Source organism: Agelaius phoeniceus, chromosome 3, assembly GCF_051311805.1.
Source record: "Agelaius phoeniceus isolate bAgePho1 chromosome 3, bAgePho1.hap1, whole genome shotgun sequence".
Taxonomy (NCBI): domain Eukaryota; kingdom Metazoa; phylum Chordata; class Aves; order Passeriformes; family Icteridae; genus Agelaius; species Agelaius phoeniceus.
Window position 1 is genome coordinate 84,690,820 of NC_135267.1, and position 13,600 is coordinate 84,704,419.

The 13,600-nt window shown below is 36.6% G+C and overlaps 1 protein-coding gene across 5 annotated transcripts in view; it reads left to right on the forward strand.

The window, feature by feature from the left end:
* The window catches only part of PLD5 (phospholipase D family member 5), a 176,580-nt gene extending 163,343 nt beyond the window's left edge, over window positions 1-13,237 (forward strand). For all 5 annotated transcript variants that reach the window (XM_054630036.2, XM_077175773.1, XM_077175774.1 and 2 more), the window contains 2 exons: window positions 753-867; window positions 2,108-13,237. In XM_054630036.2, the coding sequence (XP_054486011.2) occupies window positions 753-867; window positions 2,108-2,343 (351 nt within the window). In that variant the 3' untranslated portion in view covers window positions 2,344-13,237. The remainder of the gene's footprint in view (window positions 1-752; window positions 868-2,107) is intronic.
* Window positions 13,238-13,600: the final 363 nt, after the last annotated feature.

Consider the following 13,600-nt stretch of genomic DNA (forward strand, 5'->3'; position numbering starts at 1 on the left):
CAAAACTGTCTCTCGACAACTGGAAAACACAAAAAAATGGCAAGGAACATCTATCAAGTTATTCTTGAGCGTCCACATGAATCTATTTTTGAGTTGTGCAGGTATATTCTTACTTATTTTTGTCTGTTACTGATGAGGAGTGCATATAACTCTAAAATGATAAATAAACAAATAAATAAATCTTGCTCATACTTCACTCTCCAGGGTAAAACATTTTCCTCTTGTTGCCTGGAAAATTTGATCTCTTAATACCAAATTCAGTCCTGGGAAGCTTCTAAATTTCTGAAATGGTAAGTTTCCTGTTGGAAACTATGCAATGTGTGATTGCAGAGGTATTAATTCAGCTGTTGTTGTGTCTGCTGGTCCCAATCCTGAAGCAGACTTCAAACCCCAGTGTCCCTTGAAAAATGAGGAAATGAGTTAAAGTTCCTGGCTCTTACCATGGAGAACAGAAAGATGTTTGGTTTTTTTTCATTTTTATAGCCTTTACTACCTGGCACTGTATTGCTTTTAGCATGCAGTAGCCATATACTTTGTATAGTTCAGAATGCCAAGGCAGGAGGATCACAAACTATGAGAACTGAATTAGAAATACATGCAGCATTTTATTAAAGTTAATGCTTGGCAATAAACACTCAAGCTCTTCTGTAGTACCAACTCATTTTCAATAAAGATTAGAGAACAGACTGTATTTTTTCTGTCTCTTACAGAGCAATTCTCATTAACCTGTGCCTCCTTCTATTTTATGGCAGAAATTCTTTGACCTTGAGGAAGAGAGTGCCTGCTTCCTTAAAGAACAGAAGAACACTTCGCTTCCCAAATTGAATCGTAACAAATACATGGTGACTGATGGAGCGGCCTACATTGGTAAGTAACCACATCTCAAGAAATTCTAGTTTGGATGCTGAAATAACAACCTTTTGTAGATGAGCCATCTACAGCTGATATGTTCCTTAAGTGAAGATAATAGTTAATTTCTTTGGGAACCTGGATGATGACTGAACTTTGAGACTTTGTTCATTTAAAACCTTTTTTTCCCTCTGAATCAGTTTCTCAAGACCAACATTCTGCTTTCAGTAAATCAAAACAGACTGAAAACACAAATATAACACAATTTATGAAGCATATATAATTATTAGCAAATTCTCTTGTTCTGCAATCCAATGAAGATGGAGTGTTCTTTCCCCATGTTATTACTAAAGCTATGGTCAATCCTGGCAAATATACTGTACAGATGCTCTTCATCCTCATCATCCAAAGCCTAACTCCGTTTCCTATAATGACATTCCAGCCACCCTCCTAACATTAGGTACGTATCTAACTGGTATTTTGGGTTAAAAGTGTATTTAAGTAAAATTGCTGTGTGGCACCTCACAAAAGATTTTTTTTTACTTGAAAGCAGATGAAAAATTATCCCTTGTGATGAGGTTTCAATTTACCATCCTTGATAACTTTAAAATTCTTAATGTTCCTGCTGAAGTAACAGCCTTTTTTGTCCAGAATACTTCATGTGTTTTAATTGTATAATTTAAAATACTTACAGTTTTACTGAAATAAAAAAAAGTAGCTGAAGCACTTGATTTACTTGTTTTCCATTAGTCCAATTAACCTTTTTGCCCTGCTATCCCTAGGATTCAAAGTGCTTATTTGTTACCTTAGATTTCCACAAAGATTTTAATAACTGGCATAAACCAGTAAAATCGATTTTTCTTTCCTCAAATAGTATCTGTCAACAGGTAAGTTCTAAAATATCTTCTGGTTTGGAACTCTGAATTGTTTATACAGAAAAAAAAAATTAAATTCATTTTTAGCACTGAAAAGGCCATTGAGGAAAGTAAATGGAGTAATAATGTAATAGATGTAAAAAGAAGAGCAAATTGGTTTTGAATAAATAGAAGAACATGTTTTCACTTCTGAAGACTTAAACGTGTTAAAACTTCCAGAAACAATCTTCAATACACATGGTATGTATCAGAGCTTTTTTTCATCTCTGCACTGGGGAAAATGGTAGTGTTTCATTCTGGATTGCCTTTAGGGAGATTGGATTTTTATTTGGTTCTTTTTTTAATGTTAGAAACTCACTGTTTATTCCTGCCTTTGCTTGCAGGTAATTTTGATTGGGTAGGAAATGCTTTTACGCAGAATGCTGGAGCTGGCCTTGTTATCAACCAAGCAGACGCGGGGAACAGCACAAGCATCATTAAGCAACTCAAGGCTGTTTTTGAAAGGGACTGGTATTCACATTATGCCAAAAGTTTACAACCAACAAAAATCCCAAACTGCTTTAACCACAAACTCAATAAAGGAACTTCAAATAAGACTTCCATGAGCAATGTGAATTAGAAAGACTATTTTACCGTTTAGTATGGCAATGAAGAATTATGTTGGGGTGTAGCCTTCTTTCATATTTACAGACAAAAGACTTAAAGAAAAAGAAAAAAAAAAAGAAGTTTGGTTGGGGGGGGTGTTTTTAGGAAAAGCACACTTATATTAAATCTGTCTAACCTATATTCTCTATATCGATTATTTAAGACTTTCAAATTTCTTACTTCTGACACTGAATGTCATTTCTGCTTCCATGTAAATTTTAATGTTCCACATTTGAATTTATCAGCATGTGTCAATGTTTCTGTTTTAGGACTTTCCCCAATTGCCAACCTGGCTAGAGCAAACCTTGGGGCAAAATGAAGATTCGAGCTATGAAATGGCATTCTAAGATCAGTTATTATTGACATTCAGATGGATGGTAGGTTTATTGTAATAGAAAATGTAAAGGAATTAGCAAAGTTTCACCCATATAAATAATTCCCTTCAAATAACTACCCTGTCATAAAAATACTTACTGGTTTTGAGCATTTACTTTGAGTATCACTATTCCATGTCTTCTAACTAGCCTTAAAATACATTGCAGTTACAGGACTGGTAATTCTTTCATCTCCTAACAGTATGAGAAATTTTTGAGGGGTTGGGGTTGGCCTCATGAAGTTTGTCATATTCCCTAAAGCCTCTCAGATTTTTTATCAAAGTACTGTGGATTACTTTCAACAGAATAGTTATTTCCAATTACATGCATTTCATCTAACAGTGAAAATCTCTGGGTTAATAGCTAAAACCTAGAACTGATTTTTTTTACGTTTTTGTAATCTGAACAAAATTTCTTCCCCTAGTTAAATATTTATCATGTGTGAGTCAGCAGATACATGATGACTCATTATTAAACCAATGCACATCTCAAAATCAAATACTGCTTTTTAGAAAGGCCAAGGGTTATGCAAAATCATGCAATAATTGTTGTTAAATGATCATACAGTAATGTTGTTGGTTTTTACACCTGAAGAATTTGCAAATAAAAATTGTGAAGTGACATTTTTTTGTTAAAATGTCATCCATATAGGTAAATACACCTGCATGGACAGAAAGTAATGCCTTTATTTAGACCACAGTTTTAGTTGGTGTCAAAAGTGTGCCTCTATAATCAAAACTAAGTTACACCAAGAAGCAACTGTTCTATAAAAGTGTGAATTTACTCTATGAAGAAATACACACAAATGTTTGATGACAGATTTTTCTCCAGTCAGAGATGTAATAGTATAGTTTCATAATAAAAATGTTTCACTACTATGCCTCTGCTTCCGTTGAAGAAACACAGCCATGAAAGCAAACTGCATTCTGCATTTTGTTAAATATTCACAGAACCTTTTCCAAAATGATGACTTTTCTTCTCATCTCCTGAAGGCACACTTCAAAAGCAGAGGGCAAAAAGAGAAAAAAACCCAACCACATTCCAATGTATTAGTTTAATTTTATGAAGAAGTTAAAAACCCACCTTGACATTCAAAACATAGCTTACACTTATAAGGTAAAAAAATTCAGATTTATTTCACAGTGAGTACAGCTTAAGAAATTCTAATAAATTAACATATGCACAACTTCAAATTACCAGCTAGAAATACCCCACAAGACTAATTATGACCCCAAAAGGCACACTTTTGACAAAGATTTTTTGTTTATTTTGCAATTGCAAAGATTTACATCATCTTATGAAAATAATGATAAAAACTTTTAATATTGTCAACTTTTACAGAAAATATTTTGCACAACTCTAATAGTCAGTAACATTTTCTGATATTCAGACAAACACATGGCATGTATTAGTCTCACACACACACAGAAAAGCATATAATCTGACATACTGATAAAAAAACAAGTGTTATAAAAGAAAAAGGTTTCCTGTGTTGCTATGAGGAAAGATCTTTGTGAGGAGAAATTTCTGGATTTTCTTCCTTCTGTATTTAATTTAGAGTATGTATAGCATGTATGGGAGAGATGTTCCCAGAATTTAACTTATTTCTTGTGGATTTTTTGTTTTGTTTAAGAAATTAATATTAGTCCAGATTAATTGCTGATGAAAATGTCAGCTGAGTCGTACCACCAAAAACTTCAGTCTTGTGAGGCAAAAACCCACAAAATTAACAAACAAAAAGCCCACCAGATTTTTAAAAGCTGGTTGAGATAGTTGTACAGTTTCTGAGGTCCCTATGGATAGGTGATCTTAAAGTTTGAGATAAACTTCATACCATGACCTTAAATAAACCACAAAATAATTCATGCAAACAAAAAAACCCCACTGCCTGGAGTTGTTAATTGTAGCACCTAATGGCAATAATATACAATAATCAATCAATGTAGGGGTTTTTTCCCCCTCTTGCATTATGGATACTGCAAATGTATTAGCTTGTTTTAATAACATCTTGTATAAAAGATGGAGGATCTGAGTGGAACACAAATTTGTCAGACGATAAAGCAAAGCTGTTTACAAAGCAGGATTTATTGATGAAATCAGACTGACTATTGACTGCTTTAGTATAACAAATGATTGTTAAAATAGTTTTACTGGATAGATCCTAGGAAAATGCAGATCATGACTACTAACAAGATCTGTGCATTTCCAAATATTTTCTTATTGGCTAGATAAACAGATTCTTGGTGCTTCAATGACCCTCCTCAAAGAGCAGATACATAAAAGTATTTTTTAAAAGTGTCAGTATGTTTTGGTTTTATGAATGGAAGAATTTGGGTGGTTTTGAACAACTTTCAACACAAAATACTGGCCAGCCATCCTGTAAATGGAACGGCAGACTCAAATTTCATTTGGTATAAAGTATGGATCAATACTATAATAACTGTTTAGAATGGCGTCAGCTCCAAAGTAGTACATAAGGCCTTGACCTATTACATTAGCCAAAAGACAAAGTGCATCCTTGAACTTCAGCAAATAGGAAATTTAAAATACCAGATTATTTTTTGAAACCGTATAAGGGGATTATTGCCAATTCTTTGGCCTGGGCCAGCGCTGTTGCTGTTTAACCAGATTTGCTAAAATAGCCTCAATTTTGGCTTCAGATCCTTCTACCACTGTAATAAATTGGAAGCAAATCCATTACAGTGATTTCACACTAGTTTAGCAGGAGTCAGAATCTAAACTAGTTTCCTTTTGCTTCCAAACTCCTGAGTATCACCACTGCACAGGCTATTTCCTAATTTAACAGGGGGTTAAATATAGGGGGTTCTCACAGCCCTCACAGGCATAACCCAAAAGATGCACTTTCTCTAGGCCCTTCTAACTGGTATTGGTAACTCTGTCATATTAAAGGCAATTTCCTAAACAGAACAGTTTTATTCTTAAAGAATATAGACTGCAATTGTTGTTTGCTGCAAACATTTACTAGTGCCTTATTCATACAAGTTTTTGTTTAACTGTTCCTCACCTGAAGTCCTGCTAAAGATCCTGTATCTAGTCCTGAGGCATAGAGCAAACTTCCTAAGTAAGAAGATACCGTGATGTTTACAGTTTAGCACCTAAAACTAGAGTCACAAAAAGACAAAAACTGACTGCAAGATGTTGGTCCAAACCACAAGCACATCTAAACTGGAGCGTTTTTATCCAATCCCAGTTCAAGGACTAAATTTCATAATTTACTCCTGGCTTCTTTATCCAATAATCTACAACACAGTTGAATTATTCTGTCCTGCCAAGATATTAAATCTGAATTCTCCCAGCATCTGGCTGCTATCAAAACCATAATCACAGAAATTCCTGTAAGCACAGGTTGAAGTCCAAATGTCACACAGTGGCTACTTTCCAGATCTTGCATGTTAAGTCTCAAGTTGTTTTGGGCCAGCTACTTTTTCTGCCTGAAGCATGAACTAGGATCCACAACTACTCTCACCTCTTGTTTGAAGACCAGAAAGGCAAGGATTATGTGCTACAGCACGATGGTTAGATGTACACTAACAGAAACAGATTTAGGTTTTACCCAATGTAGGGTCAGGTATTCCTCCCAGTAAATACAAGCTGTGCTGGTGGTTTAGAAGAGAGCTTGAGAAGCAAGTAGAAAAGCCTCCAAATGCTATTTTTAAGACCTATTCATTACTTGCTATACTACCAGCTACCTAAATTCTACTACTTTGTTAAGATTTGCACACATAAAAACTGAACAATTAATTTCTGTTACCTTCAAGTTAACCCTAATCTAAGAAAAAATCCAGAAAATTTATAGAGTTTTTTTTTTTTGTGAGTTTAACATGTACTTACTGGAAAGAGTGATGAGAATGCACTCTCATCAAGATGGTAAAAACACCAGCTGGCTCTTCCAGTTTTTCAATCTGAAGTTCTAAATATCCCTGTCTTAGATGATTATACACTTGACTCCTGAGAATGGCCTTATAGAGTGCACTAAGTTATCTTCAAACCTTTCTGGTCTTCAAAATTAACTCTTCATTTTAATACAAATATACTGACTGAATGTTTAGTATGTTTCCAGATGGTAATTTCTGGTGCTGTGGTTTTTTTTCCACTCTTACCCTTTCTCTATCTACAGCTATCATATATTCATGGTTTTTCAGTCATCAGTTTTCCAATGCAATCTATGTAAAGAAACCAGAATGAATCCTTGGTGTGTTTAAAATTCACAATGATGCCTCCCAAGTTGAAGGTACCACTTCTAACACTGCTCCACTTTTAACACTGCAAGGTATAGCAGCTCAACTGATACTGTAGGAGATTGATTTTCTTAGCTGTAGTTTTTCACTTTAATTACTGCTGGATGTTATTTATGAATTTCTCAGTATTGAATCAGGTTGCTCTTGGATCATCACTTTGCACAAATGCCTTAGAAGCTTGCCAAACTAGCATGTAAAAGAGACCTCATTCAAAATAGTTTAGACAAGAAAAGAAGAACTCGTGCTTTACACTCTGAAGGGTGCTGAAGTCAATGGATAAACTCTGGTCCTATAATAAAGTGGAGCTTTCTATTGTACCTCCTGTTTAGATTAATCCTGCATGGGCTTCCAAGAAAAGTCTGTGAGAATTCTTTGTTCGAATTACCTTGTGATCAGGAATTTACAGAGAATCTGAAAATAATCCAGCTGTATTGAGTGGTTCAACACAGTAACTTAAACTGGGTTTTTATGAAACATGTTTGTATTGCATATCCATACGATACAACTGCATTAACATGCTAATGTCAGTTTTTCCCTACAGTTCAAAAACATGTAGGACAAAAATCAAGCTACAGCAGCCTATTTCTGAAAACATTGTCAAAAATAGATTTTAAGAATGTAATTCAATTCTGGCTGCAAGTTATTCTTCTATAGTAATGTAGTCAGCTCTATTTTGTTCACAACAAATTCTACACTGCAATTTTACAGGAAGACTCAATAACTTTTTAACCCTGTAAAATAACCACGATCATTCTGCCTTTAAGAACAGGAAGAAGGTTGCTGGCCAATTCAGGCTGCAGACCATAACAGAATATAATAAAATAGCTGTCAACTGCAGCATTCCAGAGGATGATTTTGTGTTAATTCATGTTGCATGGCCACAACCATGAACAATATGAATGACATGTATCACAGTGGTGCTGCATGAACACATGGTGGACATTGACTCTCATGCAGTAAAATCCATCCCTCTAGTAACAGCATAAAATGTAGTAAGGGTAGAGAGGAAAGGGCAAAAAGAGCCAGAGGCAAACTAACCTGGATCATCTTGAGTTAATGGACTGGATGCTGACATAAAAGCTCTGGACTGCTTTTTTATTTTGTTCCTTTCTCTGCAAAATCCTGTGTTTCTTATGCATCCTCCTTGCTCATCTTTATATGAGTGAACTCCCATTATTGTTTTCAGAATGAGGAAGGAACTTTTAACAACTACAAACTTAGATTTAACAGAAAGAAATCAGCATGAATAAAAGTCCATTGACTTCTGTCCAGCAGGTACCAAGTAGTAAAGCACTATTTGAAATGGGACTCCTCCTTGGACATTAGAAGTTTCTAGTTAATATAAGCAAAACTTGACAACATAGCACACACCTGCAAATTTCACATCACACGCGGCATTTGCTTGTGATTTGTTTGTTCTCTCAATGTACAAATACAGTCATCAGGCAGATACCATTCTGAACTGCTGATAAACTGGTGAAAACTAAGCACAAGAATCAGGCAATCCAACTTGACACACTCAAATGAGGAAAAGGAATCCTCCCAGAAGAGCTAACTGTATAAAGTTTATAAGTCACTTAGAAGCTAGAATGATTTTCAAATGTAACTTATAGGGACTTAATGGGAGTTTTAATGGGGAAGGAAGGTCTCTGTTAAAGATTAAAGGCATGCATTTAAGGTTATATGTAGTGTCTAAGCAAAACAGCATAAAAAATGTAAAATGAGAAGCTCTTCAAATGGAAGTATGTAGACCAACTTTTTGCTGACTGACCTGCTAACAAGTATTTTCTAGTAGATTTCAATCTAGTAGATCTCGATGTTCAATTACTTCACAATAACCTCTTAAATTACTCTGCAAGTATTCCTTATTTGCATTTCTTCAAGTGAAACTGTACCTGTATTCAGTGTTTTACTTGAAACTTTACAAAAAAGCAGGATGCTTCTGGAAGTGATAGCTGTTTCTTTCTAAGGGTCAGAGGACTTCCTCTCATCTAACTTGTCCTTTTATTGTCTCCTGCTTCTTCAGCAGCCCAGTCCAGGCTGACAAATGTCATGGCCTGAGTAGCAAAGAAAATAAAGGATTTTTAGTCACCTGCTGTTTTTGAAAACTGCTGGCTGCTCAACATGTTCTTGCCCTTTGACAGATCCCTCATCTAATGAGATACTAGAAGTATAATAAAGGAGGCCAAGCACATAATTCCAGGTGCCTCACGTAATTCTTGACCTGGAAAGACACATATGCAAAATCTGGAAAAAGAGATGGATGGTGGGGGTGAGGAGAATGCTTGGCCAGCTTTAAATGAGATAGAGGTTCTTCTGATGATATAAATACCTCTTCTGGTGAATTTGCTTTATTCTAGAATGAGCCACTCTTTTCCACACAGCCAGATTTGCAGTGACTGAAATGTGTGGCCAACTTCAGCATGAAAAGTTGAGAGGTCAAATGTCCCTCATCTTTATGAGTTGAACTAATTTCTTCACTAAGAGAGGTGGAAGAAGCAGGTAGCATTCCCTCTTCTGAGGGAGTAGGCCAGGTTGCTACTAGAAATAGAGCTGATAAGGTTTCTAAAAGAAGCAAAGATCTTACATGTCTGACTTCTATTAATTCTCACAAGATGGTGAATCTCTGTGGGAACTTGGGGCTCACAGCTTTTGTACCAATTTCTTTGTGGCAAGCTGTCAGACTTCTCAGGAGAGCTCCTTTTCCTCCTTCTCCCTATGCTCAAGACAGTTGTGACATCTGCTTTTAACAATCTCCAGATTCTTCAAAGACATTTCTAAACTAGGCTGTAAGAATTTTCCCTGTGAAAAGGAAAAATGAAATGCAGGTTCAGTGAGGAATCCAAAGAACCTAGTACAAATATTAAAATGCGTAAGAAATCAGGATCAAAACCACAAAGCATTTTCATTTTTGCCAACAAATCAGACTTGGGAAGGTAAATGAAAGGCTAATGCAGTACCTTAGATTAATGGGACTGGAATTTATAAACCAAAACTCTTACTTTTATGGACAGTCCCCACATCTGAACTGCTGCTCTCAGTATGCAGAGATGCAGTGAAGAATCAGAGAACTGCTTTGATGTGCTGTACGAAGGTTTCAGCATTCAAAGTCTTATGTCCATTTCTCAATGTATACAGCTTAAAAGGTAGGCTAAAAATGGGATTCTGTGTATATTTATACAGATCTGACTGCCAAATAATCATTGAAAACCAGTCACTTCTCTTAGCAGTTGTGTCTTCAGATGTCACCACAGAGATCTTACTGAACACTGGAGAAAGGCAGAAAAGCAACATCTGTGTCAGCAAGTAAGCCAACCAAAAAAAAGCTGCAAGCCCATTTTCCAAGTGCTAGTTGATACAATAAAAGCATTCAAATGTCTCCATCCAGCTCAGATTCCAAATGTCCTTGTATCAGATTCCAAATACAGACTTGAGGCTCCTCACACACCTAGACTCAGAGACATGTCCTCAAAGGAAAAATTAGTATCTTTGCTAGAAGAGCTTGGAACATCTCTAGCACAATTACTTGTTCCACTGCTGTCCTACTCTTAAATAAGGCTGACAGGAAATAGTACAGCTGTCTGGAAAGGGCCACATATCCTTTACTAGGAAATGCAAATATGCACACAAAGAGACTCAGAATAATGAGTTACCAAAGTGGACTCCTGGCTGCAGCACATAGGGACATCAGTGTCACCATTTCTGATAGCACACACCAAAGCCATCTGCTCACCTTGTCATTCCCACACTGCATGTGGGCCAAAGCTCACTTTAAAAAAAAAAAACAGAGGGCAGTGTTTCTCTCTGAATGGAACATTCCAGAGAGGATTATACCTTTCTTTTTTTTTTCTAATAGAGAGAACAGCAATCACTGTCCCACTTTTCTTCCCTTTCCACACTCTGCAAATTAGCAAATGTTTCCACCATCTCTGCCTCATCTGTCTTTTTCCTTTTCAAGCTATTTCCTGAATGCTGTTTCTGAATCCCTTGCTGCTGCTTTGTACACAAGGATGAATTCCTGCAACTTGCATTGTTGGTGCTGTAACATCCTACAAGGTTACTTCCAGTAGCTTTACCTGAAGTGCTCAGAAGAAGGAAGTGCATGCACACACAGTTTCAAGACACACAAATTACTATGTATGAAGACAAGGAAAGTCAGGGCAAAAGCAGAATGCAGGCACTACTGGAAAAATACCTGGACAGGGAAAGGGTCTAAAGTCATACTCCTCAGTCCGATTTCACCTTGGCACACCCAAAACCTGTATCAGGATCTAGAGCTCAATTTTGCAAACCTTGCACAACTAACACAAGCCTTCCCTCCAGGTATTCTGTTTGCTGTTGGCCTGGAGTCACTCTCCAGGTTAACCTGCCAAGCTAGGCAATAACAAGCGAGTCAAAACCACAGAAAACTTCAAGCCACGTGACCTCAGCTTTATCCTCCAGGTGGCATTTGGCCGCAGAGGGGGTCTAACCTGGGTACTTGTCATCTTGCGACAGTTAAGATGGGCCAAGCTCACCATCATGTAGAACATCACCACATTCAAAAGAGCAAATGGAGAAAGATCATCTCTCTGCAAACGTATTTTGAATCTCTGAGTGTGACTTTGGCACTGCATTTTATTTCCCAACACAATCTAAAACGATCAGGAGTCCTGTGTAAAATTTGCAGAGCAAAAAGGGTGTGTACTATATGTTTCCTACTATACCTCTTCTGATGGAATAAATATCAAATAGAAAAATCTGTCTAAACTTATTTTGAACACTGCATGGCCAGCTTATGCAGTAGCTAGATATGTGGCAAGGTTACAGCATTACTCTCTAAGGAGAATACAATTAATATGCGTATATATTTTGTTCAATTCAAGCACTGTGTAGTCTCCAAGTTCTGCTATGAGAAGTAGGGATCACTTCTCACTATCCTTCCTATTCCAAACCACAGTATTTATCACAGATGTGTACAATACAGCGGCATAGCTTAGGCCTGTTATATAGGTCAGTCTCTGCAATGCACATGAGAACATAGGTTGCCACTGCAAAGGAGAGTGGCTGCAAAATCTATTTTGGATAATCCAATTTATATTTGAGGAAATCAATGTGTGGTCATTTCTAGAACTGTGAATATAAGGCAACTGCTGCATGCTTGTATATTTGATAAGTTTTATTATAATATATCCTTATATGAATGCCTATGCAGTGTAAATGCTTTAATATAAGATACTGAATGGTTTTTTTACACATTATTTTCTAAACAATGCTACATTTTACTGCATGTTTCTTCACCTTTTTGTGTTAGTACAAAGTGCAAGCTGCAAGACACATGATTTTAATAACTTGCACAGCAGCTATTCAAATCCATTATAAAAACATGTTCTTATGTAAAGACTTAATTTGGCAAGAAATGTGCTTCCTTTAGACAATGGGCTTGGTTCACAGCAATACCTGTGTACTTAATGTTTATTTACGTAAAAAAAAAAAGCAACATTATCCCTGAATCCGTAAATGGGGCCATTGAGTCTGCTGAGAGCCATTGTGTTGGCATGCTTTTGTACCTTTGAAAATGTAAATCTGCACTAGGAAAACAGATGACCTGTCCTGATGCAAGCTGTAATTGAAAAAAATCCAATCCTGAGCAGCCACTGTCTTTGGTGCTGTAGGATGACAATGTAGCAATCTTTTTTTTTTTTCTTTAAACAATACTTAAAGTTCATACTCATGACCTTAATACAAATAATTCATGTTACTTGATTGTGAACTGGGCCCACTGTTTACAGTATTACTATTCATAGCCAAAGTTCAATGCAATTAACAAAATTGATCAAATTCATTTGTTTGGAAGAAAAAAAAGAAGAGACTGATTTTGCTGATGTTTTGGAGAGCTGGCTTGGTACAGAGTGTTGCTTCTGTACCAATGCATTTTAAATGTAAGGAAATCACTGGCTGAAAACTGATGGCTAGACAGCATTGTCAGTGGTAATATACTGCTGGAAACTGAGTTACCAATGATGTAACATAAATCAAGGTAGTAATTCATTAATTTAAAGATATGTAAATACTGATTTTAATGCTGCAGCATCACAGAGATCATTTTTCACTGCTTTGATATCCAAGGATTCCTAGTACTACACAAACGTATTTTATCTGCTCCATTTTTTAGGTTCGATATTTTCATTCAAAGCAAAGTAACTCCCATTTCTTTGTACTGCACTGAAATAAAGAATCTTGTTTCAGTACATAATGCTTTTATTATTCTCTGTTTGTCTGTTTGTTTCTATGAGCAAAAAATATTAGCCCCTACTGTCCAGCTCCCAGTCCTCTGTATAGACCCACCCCAAAGGCAGAGCAGGTAGCACTGACAGTGCACCTGGTGCCTCCATGCAGGGCTCTGCAGAGCCTGAGCAGCGCTGGCACTGGTGCCAGACCACTGGGACTTCTGCAATGGGATCCTCGCTCCTAGCAGATTTGCACTAAAGTTGTAGTTGGGATCTGGGAAAGCAGGCACTACGGTGGATTTCTCGTTTCTCAGAAGACTCACAGAGTCATCGTGATTTTCTGTTGCCAGGGCTGCTGCCACATTCTGTTAAGACTACAGGAGTCCCAA